This window comes from Hemiscyllium ocellatum, chromosome 1 (genome assembly GCF_020745735.1).
Source record: "Hemiscyllium ocellatum isolate sHemOce1 chromosome 1, sHemOce1.pat.X.cur, whole genome shotgun sequence".
Classification (NCBI taxonomy): Eukaryota; Metazoa; Chordata; class Chondrichthyes; order Orectolobiformes; family Hemiscylliidae; genus Hemiscyllium; species Hemiscyllium ocellatum.
Window position 1 is genome coordinate 8,561,838 of NC_083401.1, and position 17,504 is coordinate 8,579,341.

The window sequence follows — 17,504 nt, forward strand, 5'->3', positions numbered from 1 at the left end:
TCACTCCATGTGATATCCATGAAACAATTGAAAGCACTGAATACTACAAAGGCTAGCCTTGAGATCAAGATTTTATTTTACCAATTGTGGCATTAAAGTAGTCCTGACCAAATGAGTTTTGAATGGAATCAAGGGAACTCTGTCTGCTAATTGGAGTCATACCCAAGGGGTGGCATGGTGGCTCAGTGGTTAACACTGCTGCCTCACAGCATCAGGGATCCGGGTTCAATTCCCGCTTTGGGCAGCAGTCTATGTGGAGTTCGTACATCCTCCCCATGTCTGCGTGGATGTGCTCCGGTGTCCTCCCACATTCCAAAGATGTGCAGGTTAGGTGAATTGGCCATGCTAAATTGCCCAGCGTTAGTCAGTTAGTTAGCATTAGTCAGGGGTAAATGTAGGGAATGGGTCTGGATGGGTTGCCCTTCAGAGGGTCGGTGTGGACTTGTTGGGCTGAAGGGCCTGTTTCCACACTATAGGGAATCTAATCTAATAAAGCACAAAGGAAGATGATTGTGATTTTTGGAGATCATCCAGCTAATTTCCATCTTTGTGGGAGGTCCTTGGGTCATATTATAGACTCAACCATCCTCAGCCGCTTCATCAATGACCTTCCCTCCATCATAAGGTCACAAGAAGGTTGTGCAAGAATCAGTGAACAATGTTCAGCGTTATTTATAATTCCTCAGATACAAAAGCAGTCCAAATACAGTAAGACCTGAACAACATCCAAGCTTAGGCTGACTAGTGGAAAGTAATATTCACCAAACAAGTACCAGGAAATGACCATCTCTAACAAACGAAAATGTAACTAATGCCCCTTGATATTTGGTGGCATTGCCATCACTGAATCTCCCACTCTCAACATCCCAGGGGGTTGCCATTAACCAGAAACTGAACTGGACTCACCATATAAACGCTGTGGATCACAGTAAATCAGAAGCGAGGAATCATGGGCTTAGTGCAGAAAACTGGGACTAGTGTAGGTGGTCGATTAATTTCGGTGGTAGAGAGTTGAGGGGCCAAAGGGCCTCTTCTGTGTTATTTGATTCTGTGAATCCTACAGTGAATAAATCAAAAATGGCAAATAAAAACAGAAATTGGTTGAAAATCTCAACAGGTATGGAAGTAGCTGTGGAGAGCAAGCAGAGTTAACATTTTGAGTCCAGTGACCCTCCTTCAGAACCCTTCTTCAGTGAAGCAGTTACCTCCAGCATCCTGAGACCTATTTCCATTTATAAGACACAAGTCAGGTGCATGATGGAACACTGCTTGTTTGCCTGAATGTGTGCATTTGCAACAAAACTGGAAAATCCTGACACTATTGAAGACAAAGCCTGATCTATTGGCAGCACATCCACAAATATTCAGTTCCTCCATGGCCAACATGCAATAGCAGCAGATGTGGTGCAAAAATTCACCAAGGCTCCTTAGACAGCAGCTTCCAACATCACGGGGCAGTTACATTGAGGAAGGCAGGGATAGCAGATACATGAGAACGCCACCATAAGTTCATCCCTTAGCCACTCACCATCCTGACTTGGAAGCATATCGCCATTTGTTCAGTGTCACTGGGTCAAAATCCTGAAACTCTCTCTTTAACTCCATACCTACAGCACATGGACTGCAGTAGTTCAAGAAGGCAGTTCACCACCACCTTCGCAAGGCCAATGAACGAGCAATGAATGCAATTCCAGCCAGTGACACCCAGAGTTCACAATAAAAATACTGTTGTTCCTTTTCACCTACACTCTCTCCATCCACGTTCATTGAATGTGCAAATTTTGATTGACATAAGAAGAATTTGCTGTATAGGACACATCAGGAGTGTAATTGATTGATGTGAGGTTTATATGTACTGAGAGCAGCTTGAGCTGTACAGAGAGAGGAAATGGGGCAATTCAGCAGTTCTGGCAGAATCTGTGGAATGAGAAACAGAGTTACATTTCATATCCAACTGTTTTTCTTTGGAACTTAACAACTCCAGAGAAGTGCCATTGGGCTTGAAACTCAATTGCTTCTGTTTCCACAAGAGGCTGCCAGACCTCCTTCAAGGGTGAGGCCCAGCTGTATATGGAAGCTGGTTTCTGATTGAGGTCTAAGCAAACAGTGAGAGAACTGTGTTCTGATTGATTTGTTGTGTAACTTTAAAAAAAACCTGTTGGGCTGTGATTGAGGTCTGGGCTGTGGATGAGCTGAAGATTAGTTACACAGAAAGAGTGAGAACGAAAGTTCTCTGTGTTGTGTTTGGTGAGAGGAGAGAGATTCCTGATGAAGGGCTTATGCTCGAAACGTCGAATTCCCTATTCCTGAGATGCTGCCTAACCTGCTGTGCTTTAACCAGCAACACATTTTCAGCTGTGATCTCCAGCATCTGCAGACCTCATTTTTTACTACGAGAGGAGATGGATGTTTGGTTTGTGACTGAGGGCTAGCTGTAATACTGAGGCCTGGTCTGTAACACTGGGGCCTGATCTCCTTACTTGAATGTCCCTAATGTCTCTGACTCTACTACCAGCGCTGGCAGTGCATTTCACACACCCACCATGCTCTACGTAAAGAACCTACCTCTGACATCTCCCCTTCCTCCGATCACCTTAAAATTATGACCCCTCGTTACAGCCATTTCTGCCCTGGGGAAGTGTCTCTAGCTATCTACTCTATCTATGCCTCTCATTACCTTGTACACCTCTATTCCTCCTCCTGTCCAATGTGAAAAGCCCTAGCTCCCTCAGCCTCTCTTCATAAGATAAGCCCTCCAAACCAGGCAGCATCCTGGTAAATCTCCTCTGCGCCCTTTCTAAAGCATTTACATCCTTCCTATAATGAGGCGACCAGAACTGGACTATTCCAAGTGTGGTCTAACCAGGGTTTTATAAAGCTGCAGCAGAACCTCGCATCTCTTAAACTCAATCTCCCTGTTAATGAAAGCTAAAACACCATATGCCTTCTTAACAACCCTATCAGCTTGGATAGCGACTTTGAGGGATCTACGTATGTAGACCCCAAGATCCTGCTGTTCCTCCACAATGCCAAGAATCTTGTTTTTAACCCTGTATTCAGCATTCAAATTCAACCTTCCAAAATGAATCACTTTGCATATATCTACGAAGACCTCCATCTGCCACTTCTCAGCCCAGTTCTGCATCCTGTCAGTGTTGTTGCAGCCTGCAACAGCTGTTGACACTGACCTTTGTGTCACTGGCAAATTTACAAACCCATCCCTCCACTTCTTCATCCAAGTCATTCATAAAAACTACAAACAGCAGAAAACAGATCCTTGCGGGGCACCCACTGGTCACTGACCTCCAGGCAGAATACTTTCCATCCACTACCACTGGCTGTCTTCTTTCAGCCAGCCAATTTTATATCCAGACAGCCAAATTTCCCTGTATCCCATACCTCCCAATTTTCTGAATGAGCCTACCGTAGGGAACTTTACCAAAAGCCTTGCTGAAATCCACTGCTCAACCTTCATCAACTTGTCTCATCACGTCTTCACAGAACTCAATAAGGCTTGTGAGGCAAGACCTGCCCCTCAAAAAGCCATGCTGACTATCTAGTCCCACCTGCCAGCACTCAGCCCAAATCCTTCCCATTCATATTCCCATCCAAATGCTTCTTAAATCTTGCAATTGTATCATCCTCCACCACTTCCTCTGGCAGCTCATTCCATACCTGTACCACCCTCTGTGTGAAAAAGTTACCCCTTAGGTCTCTTTTATATCTTTCTCCACTCACCCAAAACCTATACCCTCTAGTTCTGGACTCCCTGACCCCAAGGAAAAGACTTTGCCTATTTACCCTATCCATGCCCCTCATAATTTTGTAAACCTCTATACGGTCACCCCTCAGCCTCCGATGCTCCAGGGAAAACAGCTCCAACCTGTTAAGCCTCTCCCTATAGCTCAAATCCTCCAACCCTGGCAACATCCTTGTAACTCTTTTTCTGAACCCTTTCAAGTTTCACAACATCTTTCCGATAGGAAGGAGACCAGAATTGCATGCAATATTCCAACAGTGGCCTAACCAACATCCTGTACAGCCGCAACATGACCTCCCAACTCCTGTACTCAACACTCTACCAATAAAGGAAAGCATACCAAATACCTTCTTCACTATCCCATCTACCTGCGACTCCACTTTCAGGGAGATGTGAACCTGAACTCCAAGGTGTCTTTGTTCAGCAACACTCCCCAAGACTTTACCATTAGTAACATAGAACATAGAGAAATACAGCGCAGTACAGGCCCTTCGGCCCTCGATGTTGCGCTGACCGAAGCCTACCTAACCTACACTAGCCCAATAACCTCCATATGCTTATCCAATGCCCGCTTAAATGACCATAAAGAGGGAGAGTCCACCACTGCTACTGGCAGGGCATTCCATGAACTCACAACCCGCTGAGTAAAGAACCTACCCCTAACATCTGTCCTACATCTACCACCCCTTAATTTAAAGCTGTGTCCCCTAGTAACAGCTGACTCCATTAGTGGAAAAAGGTTCTCACTGTCAACCCTATCTAAACCCCTAATCATCTTGTACACCTCTATCAAATCTCCCCTAAACCTTCTTTTCTCCAATGAGAACAGCCCCAAGTGCCTCAGCCTTTCCTCATACTATCTTCCTACCATGCCAGGCAACATCCTGGTAAACCTCCTCTGCATCCGTTCCAATGCCTCCACATCCTTCCTATAGTATGGCGACCAAAACTGCACACAATACTCCAGATGAGGCCGCACCAGAGTCTTATACAACTGCAACATGACCTCAGGACTCCGGAACTCAATTCCTCTACCAATAAAGGCCAGTACACCATATGCCTTCTTCATAGCACTATTTACCTGGGTGGCAACTTTCAGAGATCTGTGTACATGGACACCAAGATCCCTCTGCTCATCCAAACTACCAAGTAGCCTACCATTAGCCCAGTAATCCATCTTCTTGTTACTCCTACCAAAGTGAATGACTTCACACTTAGCTACATTGAACTCCATAAATATATCTGGTCTGGCCCTGCGGGACTGAGTTATCTTGATGCTTCATAGACATTCCAGCACATCCACTTTCTTAATATCAATTTACTTCTTCCTCTTGATAAGAAGCTCCTTCTCCTTAACATTCATTCCATGTCTCAGTGGGAAAACAAATACAACATTCTCAAAAAGTGCTCCTTAAACAGCCTCCACATTTCTGTTCTGCCTTTCCTGAGAACAATTGGTCCCAATTTATACTCCACAGGTCCTGTCTAATAGCAGTATAAATTCCCCTCCCCCTTCCCATGTTGTCTGTTCCTATCCCTCTCCATGGCTATGGTAAAGGTGAGGCAGTTGTGGTCACTGTCACTGAAATGCTTACCAACCGAGAGATCTGACACCTGGCCTGGCTCGGCTTGTTGCCTAGCACCAAATCCAATATGGCCTCTCCCTTAGGCGGCCTATCTAGATATTGAGTCAGGATTCCTTCCTGGACACACCTGACAAAATCGACTCCATCCAGAGCATCTGCATTAAGGTGCTTCCAAACAATAGTTTGGAATTGGAAGGTGCAGTCACCAATAAGGACAACAGTGTTAAATCTGCACCTTTCCAAGATCTGCTGTCCAAGCTGTTCTTCCCCCTCTCTGCTGTTATCGAGGGGGTTCTATAGAAAGCACCCAATAAAGTGACTGCTCCTTTCCTGTTACTGACTTCCACCCATACTGACTCAGTAGACAAACCCACCTCAACAACCTGCTTTTCTGCAGCTGTGATGGACTCTAATTAACAATGCCAGTCCCCCTCCTCTCTTACACTCCTCCCTGTTCGTTTTAAAATATATAAGCCTTGGAACATCCAGCAACCATTCCTGCCCCTGTGAAATCCATGTCTCCATTATGACCACAACATCATAGTTCCAAGTACTGATGCATGCTCTAAGTTCATCATACTTATTCCTGATACTTCTTGCATTGAAACAGACAGACTTTCACCCATCCCTTTGCCCTCTCAATTGTTTATCCTTCCTGATGGACACTCAGCATTCTATTTCTGTAACACTGAGGCCTAATCCGTGACTGAGGGCCATCTGTATCACTGAGGCCTGGTCTGTGACTGAGGGCCATCTGTAACACTGAGGCCTGGTCTGTGACTGAGGACCATCTGTAACACTGAGGCCTGGTCTGTGACTGAGGGCCATCTGTAACACTGAGGCCTGGTCTGTGACTGAGGGCCATCTGTAACACTGAGGCCTGGTCTGTGACTGAGGACCATCTGTAACACTGAGGCCTGGTCTGTGACTGAGGGCCATCTGTAACACTGAGGCCTGGTCTGTGACTGAGGACCATCTGTAACACTGAGGCCTGGTCTGTGACTGAGGGCCATCTGTAACACTGAGGCCTGGTCTGTGACTGAGGGCCATCTGTAACACTGAGGCCTGGTCTGTGACTGAGGGCCATCTGTAACACTGAGGCCTGGTCTGTGACTGAGGACCATCTGTAACACTGAGGCCTGGTCTGTGACTGAGGGCCATCTGTAACACTGAGGCCTGGTCTGTGACTGAGGGCCACCTGTAACAGATGGGCCAACTGCATGCAGACTAGATGTAACAAGGACTTAGCAGGCAGCAAGCTATGAGATTCATCGAGTATGAAGGCAAATTTAGGTTGCTGATCAAGAAATGTTCTCTCCAGCTTGTGAGCCAAGAATATAACAGGATACTTTTCCTTGTCAGGTGGAACATGAGCACATGGAATGCGTAACTGATGTGCAGATATGTGGAGCCAAGTTCTGTGACCCTGAAGGAAACGCCTTTGCAGTGACAGGATATGACCTGAGTGAGATTATTCGTTATGTCCTGGTGTAATTGCAGATGGATGGGATCGTGCGAAAGACCACGAGCTGGGGACAATGCCTGGAAAGCACTGGCTTTCAGAACCTAGGCAATTTAACAGGGACTAACCATCACAGTGTCATGTGATATGCCTCTCATATCTGCCTGTCCAAAAATGTGCAGGTTATTTGGATTGGCCATGCTAAATTGCCCTATACTATCCAGGGATGTACAGGCTGGGTGGATCCGCCATGGGAAAGATGTAAGGTAGGGTGGTGTGGGTCTGGTTGAGATGCTGTTTGGAAGATCTGTGTGGCCTCGATTGGCCAAAAGGCCTGCTTCAACACTGCAGGGATTCTGTGGTTTGATTCCCATAGGCATGGAGTTTTTAAACTACCGCAAAGAAATAATTTCTGTCGTTTTCCCCCACTTGAGGCAGAAACTCATTGTGAATGATCACTGATCTTGTTACAAAATAGCTAAATTGGCTATGTCACCAGGTTAGTAATCTCACACTGGAAAGAGAACAGATAATTTTAAGTTGCACCACAGCAGTTTAGAATATTAATTAAAAGCTAGTCTCACTATGTGACCATGAATTGTTACTTGAAAGAAATTATTTTCTGAATGTCTTTTGGAAAGGACACTTTTGTTCTCCTTCCTTTCTCTAGCTGATATATTCACTGCAAATCCACAACAATATTATTCTTAACTGCCTCTGCAAGTATCTAAGGCCCAAACCATTTATCAACAGATCAAATTCTGGTCACTTCCATCTTGGCAACTGTGGAATGGAGGAGGAATACCAGCCTTGTCAGTAGTGGCACACACATCTTGAGAGTTAATTAGAAAGCAAACGGGAACGATCTGTTGAAAGTGCTCTGTAGTTGAATTGTAAAATGTTTGATTTTCATATTCGGTGGTAGATATTTCGGTGTTTATTAAAGAAAACATTTGCTCTTCTAGATATGCATAACTCTGGGCAATCTTGTATTCAGACTGTTCAGCTGACAAAGCGCGTATATAAGTTATCAGCTTTTAATAACTGTAACCAATCCTGCCATAAGCATTACCAATCGTGCAGATTTTCCAGCTTGTTTTAAAATGTTAACTTTGTACTGTGTACTGCACCAGTGGGAGGGTTTATTTATGTCCATCTCGGACACACCCTCTCATTGTAGGGCTTGAAGCAACTGTTTCTGAAAACTATAGTCAAATACAATTAGTCATTGAGTCATAAATCTTTTTATTTCTCAGCCTGACATACACTTGCATTTTAAAGCGAGTGAACTTTCCATTCTTCCTACTCACATGTAATATGACACATCAATCTGTATTGAACTCAATTTAGCAATCATTTGTCCATTCTGCAAATGTGTTAAAGTTCTGTAATCCGTTGCAGACCTTCACAGTATCCTAGACCCCTCTCATGCACAATTTATCATCTTCAGATTTTGAAATTGTGTGTTTAATTCCAAAGTCCAAGCTGTTAATATAAATTGTGAACATCAGTGGTCCAGAACTGATTCTCCTGGAAGACCATCGCTTCTCCTCCTACCACTTTAATAAGTATTATTGCTTCCCATTCACTACTTTCTATATTGAAGGCAATTCGCGATCCATTCTGCCACTTGTCCTGTGACTCCATCTTTATTGACTTTATTAATCAATGCATTGTGGGGTTCTTTATTTGAAGTTGTTTGTCAATTCAAATAAATCACATTGACTGCATTACCATTGTCTGCTTTTTCTGTTACCGTAATGCCTATTCATTATTATATTTCTTATTTCTAGGTGTTCTACTATTCTCTCCTTTAGTAGGAGTTGCATTAATTTCCTATCACTGGCAGGCAGATATACCAGACGTAATGGCTCCATTTTATACAGTCAAGAGGAAGTGGCCTTGGGAGTCCCCAACATTGCCTGCATTATCCAATGAAGTCTCTTGGTTTCATGCTAAATACGAGTCAGAGAGTTTCTGCCTAATTATCACCTAGTGCCATTTCCATTACCCTCTATGTTATTTGCAAGATGCTGACGTTGGAAATGGCACTAAATACAGTGCAGATTTAGGGCTTTAAGTTCATCGCTAAAAGTAATATTGACTGTGCTGGCCAAGTCCTGAATGATAGATCTTTGTCAAACTAGCAGTGAGAGAACCAACTAGATGGAAAAGTTCACTTTTTCAAATTCATCCATGGGATGTCGGATTCCTAATTTAAGCCAGTATTTATTGCCCATCCCTAACTGCCCTGGAACTGAGTGACTTTGAATCATAGAATCATACGGTACAGAAGAGGCTCCTTGGTCAAGTCTGCACGGCCAAATCTATGCCAGTCCCTGTTTCCAGCACCAGCACCAGCCCCTAGCCTTGAATGTTACGCTACTTCAAGCATTCATCTAGGTACTTCTTAAAGATTGTGAGGTTACCTGCCTCAACTACTCTTCCAGGCCATGAATTCCAGATCATCACCACCCTCTGGGGGAAAAATGTTTCATCAAATTCCCCTATTAGAATTCTTTGAAGACATAACCAACAGGATACATAAAGGAGACCAGAAGATGTAAAATATTTGGACTTCCTAAAAAAAATGTTCAACAATACACAGAATGACATCTCAGGGTATTATTTGAAGCTCAACTATCTTCAGCTGCTTCAATGACCTTCCCACCATCATAAGGTCAGAAGAGAGAATGTTCGCTGATGATTGTACCACGTTCAGGACCATTCACAACTGCTGAAACACTGTCCATGTTCAAATCTAGCAAAACCTGGACAATAGCCAGACTTGGGCTGATACCTTGCAAGCGACACTTGTGCAGGCAATGACCATTTCCAACAAGACTATAACATGAGAGATTTTTTATCAAGATGGAGAATGAGACAGTTGATTTGGAGACTAGGGTACAGAATCTCGATAAAGGAAACAGTGAAAATATGAGACGTGAGTTGGCCTTGAATGATTGGGAACAGTTGGTTAAAGGGATAACCATGGATAGGCAATGGCACACATTGAAGGCATGCATGGGGGATCTGCAACAACTGTTTATTCCTGTCTGGCACAAAAGCAAAATGGTAAGAGGGCCAATCCATAGATTACAAAGGAAATTAGATTTAGTATCCAGTCAAGGAAGAAGCATACGGACAGGCCAAGAAAACAGTAGGTGTGAGGGTTGGGAGCAGTTTAAAGTTCAGCAAAGGAGGATGATGGGATTGATTAAGAAGTGGGAAAATACAGTACGAAAGTAAGCTTGCAGAGAACATAAAGATTGACATTAAGAGTTTCCAAAGGTATGTGAAGAGAAAGAAATGAGTGAAGACAAATATATGTCCCCTACAGACAAACGGGAGAATGTACAACAGGGGACAATGAAAGATATAAAAGAGACCTAAGGGGTAACTCTTTCACGCAGAGGGTGGTGAAGGCTAGTACAATTCCAACATTTAAAAAATATCTGGATGGGCATACGAATAGGAAGGGTTTGAAGGGATATGGGCCGGGTGCTGGCAGGCGGGACTTGATTGGGTTGGCATGGACAAGTTGGACCAAAGGGTCTGTTTCTGTGCTGTACATCTCTATGACTCTATGTAACTATTAGAGTTGACAAGGGGGAGCTAGTCGATGTGGTATACTTGAACTTTTAGAAAGCGTTTGACAAAGTCCTGCATAAGAAATTATTGTGCAAGATTGAAGCACATGGGATTGGGGCAAGTGTATTGAGATGGATAGAAAACTGTTTGGCAGAGAGGAAACGTAGAGTAGGAATTAATGGGCCTTTTTCAAATTGACAGTCAATAACTAGTGGGGTGCCTCTGAGATTGGTGCGAGGACCCCAGCTATTCACAATTTCTGTTAATGATTTGGACGAGGAAACTAAATGTAGGATCTCAATGTTTACAGATGATTAAAAATTGGGTGGGCGAGTGAACTGTGATGATGTTCAGAGATGCTTCAGTGTGATCTGGATAGGTTGGGTGTGTGAGCAAATCAGTGGCAGATGCAGTTAATGTGAGGTTATACACTTTGGCAGTAAAAACAAGAAGACAGATGATGACCTGAATGACTGTAAACTGGGAGAGGAGAGTGTGCAGTGGGACCTGGGTGTCCTTGTGCACCAGTTGCTGAAGGTAAACATGCAGCTGTAGCAGGCGGGAAAGAAGGCAAATGGGATGTGGGCCTTCATTGTGAGAGGTTTCGAGTCCAGGAGCAGGGATGTGTTGTTACAGTTATACAGGGCCTTGGTGAGGCCACACCGAGAATATTGTGTGCAGTTGTAGCCTCCTTTTCTGAAGAAGGATGCTCTTGCTCTCGAGGGAGTGCAGTGACGGCTCATCAGGCAGATTCCAGGGATGGAGGGACAGATGTATGAGGAGAGATTGACTCAGTTAGGATTTATTTGCTGGAATTCAGATGAGTGAGGAGGAATCTCGTAGCGACTTATACACTTCTAACAGGACTAGACAGGGTAGATGCAGGGAGGATGTCCCCAATGGTGGGTGCATCCAGAACCAGGGGGTCACAGTCTGAGGATTCGGGGTGGATCATTTAGGACAGAAATGAGGAGACATTTTTTCACCAAAAGAGTGGGTGAGCCTGTGGGATTCATTACCACAGGAAGTAGTTGATGCCAAAACATTGAATGTATTCAAGAGGCGACTACATTTCACACCTGGGGGGAATGGAACCCAAGGTTATGGGGAGATAAAAGGGTTAGGCTGTTGGATGCATGATTAGCCATGATAGTGATGAATGGCAGAGTAGGCTTGAAGGGCCGAACGGCCTCCTCCTTCTACTATCTTCTATGTTTCTGTGTAAGAGAAAATCTAACCATTGCTCCTTCCTGTGCGATGGTATTACCACTGCTGAAGCTCGAGCCATCACATTCCTGTGGGAATTGTCACTGATTATACATACTGCAATTACAAGAGTGGATCGGGGAAATTGGGAATCTTGCAGTGTGTAACTTATGACTCCCCAGGGCTTATTCACCATCTACATGGCACAGTGAGGAATACTCTCATATACCTGGATGGTTGCAGCTTCAACAGTATTCAAGAAGCATATAGAATGGGCAGCCAAAGAAAGTGGTTGAGGCAGGTACAATAGCAACATTTAAAAAAGCATTTAGATAGGTACATGGATGGGAAGGGTTTAGAGGGATATAGACTAAATGCAGGCAATTGAAGCTAGCTGAGTGGGCACCATGGACAGCATGGACCAGTTCAGGCAGAAGGGCCTATTTCCATGCTGTATTACCTCTATGGCTCCAAGTTTGACACCATCCAGGAAAAGCTTGTTTGGAATCCCATCTGACACCTTCAACACATACACTGCTGCCAAGGTGGAGAGAGTATACTATCTACAAGATGCACTGCAGTAACACACCAAGTCTTCGTAGACAGAACCTACCAAAGCTCTAACCACTATCATCCAGAAGGACAAGGGCAGCATATAAATGGGAAAACTATCATCTTTAAGTTCCCCTGAAGTCACATACCATCTTGACTTAGAAATATATTATCATTCTGTTAGTGTCATTGAGTGGAAATATTTGAATTCCCATCCTAACACCGTTGTGGGTCTACCTACATTCACCATCTTCTTGTCAAGGGGCTCTCGGAACTGGCAATTATTGCTGGCCTAGCCACTGGATCGATCTTGTGAATGAATAACACATGCAGGAATTTCATGTGGACCTTGCATTAGAGCATGATTGAGATGTCTCGGGATGAAGCATACCAGTCACGTTTACTTTAGTGTGTCCATGACAAAACTGTATAGCAGGTAGGTAAAATCAATGATGACTGCAGATGCTGGAAACCAGAGTCCAGACTAGAGAGGTGTTGGAAAAGCACAGCAGTTCAGGCAGCATCCAAGGAGCAGGAAAATCAACATTTCGGGCAAAAGCCCTTCATCAGGAATACAGGCAGAGAGCCTGAAGGGTGGAGAGATAAGTCAGAGGAGGGTGGGGGTGGGGAGAAAGTAGCATAGAGTACAATAGGTGAGTGAGGGAGGGGATGAAGGTGATAGGTCAGGGGCGGGGGGAGGGTGGAATGGATAGGTGGAAAAGAAGATAGGCAGGTAGGACAAGTCATAGGGACAGTGCTGAGCTGGAAGTTTGGAATTGGGATGAGGTAGAGGAAGGGGAAATGAGGAAACTGTTGAAGTCCACATTGATGCCCTAGAGTTGAAATGTTCCAAGGCGGAAGATGAGGTGTTCTTCCTCCAGGCGTCTGGTGGTGAGGGAGCGGCGGTGAAGGAGGTCCAGGACCTCCATGTCCTCGGCAGAGTGGGAGGGGGAGTTAAAATGTTGGGCCACAGGGCGGTGTGGTTGATTGGTGCGGGTGTCCCGGAGATGTTCCCTAAAGCGCTCTGCTAGGAGGCGTCCAGTCTCCCCAATGTAGAGGAGACCGCATCGGGAGCAACGGATACAATAAATGATATTGGTGGATGTGCAGGAACCAGTTTGATGGATGTGGAAGGCTCCTTTAGGGCCTTGGATAGAGGTGAGGGAGGAGGTGTGGGCACAGGTTTTACAGTTCCTGCGGTGGCAGGGGAAAATGCCAGAATGGGAGGGTGGGTTGTAGGGGGCGTGGGCCTGACCAGGTAGTCACGGAGGGAACGGTCTTTGTGGAAGTCGGAAAGGTGGGTGGGGAGGGAAATATATCCCTGGTGGTGGGGTCTTTTTGGAGATAGCAGAAATGTCGGCGGATGATTTGGTTTATGCGAAAGTTGGTACGGTGGAAGGTGAGCACCAGGAGCGTTCTATCCTTGTTACGGTTGGAGGGGTGGGGTTTGAGGGCAGAGGTGCGGGATGTGGACGAGATGCGTTGGAGGGCATCTTTAACCATGTGGGAAGGGAAATTGCGGTCTCTAAAAAAGGAGACCATCTGGTGTGTTCTGTGGTGGAACTGTTCCACCTGGGAGCAGATACGGCGGAGGCGGAGGAATTGGGAATACTGTATAGCATGAGTGTTGATGTACATGATGGATAAAGTCATTGTGTTCTATATTAACCAACCCCACTGTTAAGGTTCTCTTGTTCCTGTTCTTTTTGGGTAGGTTGATGGAATTGTATCATCTCTAAGGGGAAGCAGAACATCATCTTTGAAATTTCATATCAGATCTCCTTTATTACCTTGGTTATAAGTCCTGGACTTACTTCATGTAAGCTTCTTAGCATTTGGAAGATGGAATTTAATTTAGATAAATATCAGATGCTGTATTTTAAAAAGACCATTCAGGGCAAGTTTTAAATACTTAATGATAAGGTCCTGGGGAATGTTGCTGAACAAATGAACCTTGTAATGCAGATTCATAGTTTCTTGAAAGTGGAGTCCGAGGTAAACAGGATAATGAAGAAGGCATTTGGTATGCTTGCCTTTATTGGTGAGTGCATTGAGTATAGGAGTTGGGAGGTCATATTGTGGCTGTACAGGATATTGATAAGGCTACTGTTGGAATGCTGTGTGCAATTCTGGTCTCTCTGATATAGGGGGGATGTTGTAAGGATTCAGAAAAGGTTTACAAGGATGTTGCCAGGGATGGAGGGTTTGAGCTATAGGGAGAGGCTGGGGCTGTTTTCCCTGGAGTGTTGGAGGGTGAGGGGTGACTTTACAGAGGCTTATAGAATCATGAGGGACATGGATAGGGTGAATAGACAAGGTCTTTTCCCCAGGATGGGGAGTCCAGAACTAGAGGGCATAAATTTAAGGTGAGAGGGGAAAGATTTAACAGGGACCTGAGGAGCAATGTTTTCATGCAGAAGATGGTGCATGTGTAAAACAAACTTCCAGAGGAAGTTTTGGAGGCTGGTACAGTTACAACATTTAAAAGGCATCTGGATGGGTACGTAAATAGAGTCAAGACATGGATTTAGAGGGACATCAATCAAATGCTGGCTAATGGGACTAGATTTATTTCGGATATCTGGTCAGCATGAACAAGTTGGACTGAAGGGTCTGTCTCTGTACTATACAGCTCCGTGACCCCTGTTATGAGGGTAGTTTCAGGGATGAGACAAGGATTGATTGGGACTGATTTTCTTGGAGAAGAGAAGGCTGAGAGGAACTTTGATTGAAGCTTTCAAAATCACAAAGGGTCTGGATAGAGTGGTCAGGGATAGACCGTTTCCACTTTTAAACAGATCAAGAACCATGGAGCATGGGTTCAAAGTGATTTGCAAATGGATCAAATGTAATTTGAGAAAACGCTTTTCTCACACAGTGATTAGTTGGAGTATGGAATGCACTGCCTGAAAGTGTGACATGGGTAGGTTTAGTTGAGGCATTCAAGAGTCTGTTGAATGATATTTAAATAGAAACAATGTTCAGGATTTGGGGAAACAGCAGCAGATTAGTGACAAGTTAGAATGAGGTCAAAAAGTGTGGTGCTGGAAAAGCACAGCAGGTCAGGCAGTATCCAAGGAGCAGGAGAATCGCTGCTTCATTAGGAACGCGGGTGGGGGAAAAGAAGGGAGCTGATGGGTAAATAGGAGGGTGGGAGTGGGGTGCTTAAAAGGTGATAGGTAGATACAGGTGGGAAGTGATGGTGATAGGTCGGAGGGGAGGGTGCAGCAGATAGGTGGGAAGGAAGGGGGACGGGTAAGATGGGTCAAGAGGATGGTGCTGAGTTGGGAGGTTGAATCTGGGATAAGGTGGGGGGCGGGGGTGGGGAAATAGGGAAACCGGTGAAGTCAACATTGATCCTGTGTGGGTGGAGGGTCCCAAGGTGGAAGATGAGGCCATCTTCCTTTAGATGTCGAATGGCTTGGATTTGGTGGTGGAGGAGGCCCAGGAGTGGGAGGGGGGAGTTGAAGTGGTCAGCCACAGGGGGTGGGGTTATTTTGTCGCAGAGATATTCTTGGAAACATTCCGTGCGTTGGCATCCTGTCTCCCCAATGTAGAGGAGACCACATCGAAAACTATGGACGCAGTAGATGAGGTGTTTGGATGTACAGGGAAATCTCTATCGGATATGGAAGGATCCTTTGGGGCCTTGGACGGAGGTGAGGTGGGAGGTATGAGCATAGGTTTTACACCCCTTGCAGCAACAAGGGAAGGTGCCGGTTGGTGGGGGCGCCTAATGAGGGAATCAAGGAGGGAATGGTCTCTGCGGATCACAAATGGGAGTGGGAAGGGAAATATATTTCTGATGGTGGGGTCTGTTTGTAGGTGGCAGAAATGGCAGAGGATAATGTGCTGTGTCCAGAGAGTAATGGGGTGGAAGATGAGGACAAAGGGCGTTCTATCCTTTTTGCAGTTGAAGGCCTGGGATTCAAGGGCAGAGGCACGGGAAGTGGAGGAGATAACATGGAATGCCCAGAGAACCACGTGGACCTAATAGGCTGAGTGGCATCATTTTGTCTGTGATCCTATGAATTGAAACAATCTTTTGTGCTCAGTGTTATTCCAACCAATGGAGAGGCTTTCTCCCATGTTACCAGTTACTTCAATTTTGCTGGGGTTCCTTAATGCCACAGTCAGTGGAGTGTAGTCACTCTCTCCACACCCCTTGGAGTTAAGCCCTTTGGTCCATGTGAGAGTCAAGGCTGCAATGAAGCTTGGTAGATCCCAGACTCGGCATTATAATGAGCAGAGGGCAATAGTGAGAAGTGACTGAGGTGAATTCTGGAAGGTGGATCACTCACCCCCAACTGCAAAGGAGATCACGGTGGACCCATTATCAAATAAGTTTAAAAGAGATGTGCGAGGCAAGTTTTTTTACACAGAGGTTGGTAGGTACCTGGAACACATTGCTAAGGGAATTGGTAGACACAGATATGATAGCAATATTTAACAGACATTTAGCCAGACACATGAACAGGCAGGGAATAGAGGAAGGAGAAAGTGAGGATTGCAGATGCTGGTGATCAGAGTCAAGAAGTGTGGTGCTGGAAAAGCACAGCCAGGCAGGCAGCAACTGAGGAACAGGAGAATCGACATTTCAGGAATAAGCCCTGGGCGTATGCCCAAAACGTCGACTCTCCTGCTCCAGGGATGAGAGGAATACATACCATAGGCAGACAGATGGACTAACTTTCGAATGACGTTATAATTAGCACAGACATGGTGGGCCAAATGGCCTGTTCCTTTTTGTGTTCCATGCATAAGTGTCACTTGATAGTACTTTCAAGGACATCATTTTGTTGATGTTTGAGAAGTAATTGTCTGCAATACCCAAGTTTTTGTAGATGGGATACAGATGTGTAATTTTCCATAGTTTTGGGTGGATGCTATTGCTGTAGCTAGTTAACTAACAGCTAATGTACCGTATCCAGTTCTACTCTCTGTATTACAAGAAAGCTGTGATTACAGAGGAGAGCATGCAGAGGAGATTTACAGGTTATTGCCTGAAAACAATTCTAATAATACAGAAAGACTGGACAGCTGGGATGGTTTCTTTGCAACGACAGAGGATGATGAGTACGGGCAAAGTCGATAGAAAGTACCCATTTCCCTTAGCAGGTAGATTTAACAAAAACAGTGGAGAGATTAGAGAGGAATTGAAGAAAATTATTTAACCAGATAGTGGTTGAAAGTCTGAAGTTTACAATCTGAAAGGCTAGTAAAAGCAGAGATCTAATCACATACATCGGTATGTAGGAGTGTACTTGAGGCCCTGCAACCGACCTATGGACCAAGAGCTGGAAGTTTTTTTTGTTCACTCAGATGGTCTGAGTGTCACTAGCGGGTC

At 44.9% G+C, this 17,504-nt stretch overlaps 1 protein-coding gene across 2 annotated transcripts in view; it reads left to right on the forward strand.

Annotated features, from left to right (window-relative positions):
* Positions 1–8,538, forward strand: part of wdr54 (WD repeat domain 54) — a 70,103-nt gene extending 61,565 nt beyond the window's left edge. For both annotated transcript variants that reach the window (XM_060827974.1, XM_060827983.1), the window contains exon 10: positions 6,709–8,538. In XM_060827974.1, coding sequence (XP_060683957.1) covers positions 6,709–6,840 — 132 coding nt within the window. In that variant the 3' untranslated portion in view covers positions 6,841–8,538. The remainder of the gene's footprint in view (positions 1–6,708) is intronic.
* The last annotated feature ends 8,966 nt before the right edge of the window (positions 8,539–17,504 follow it).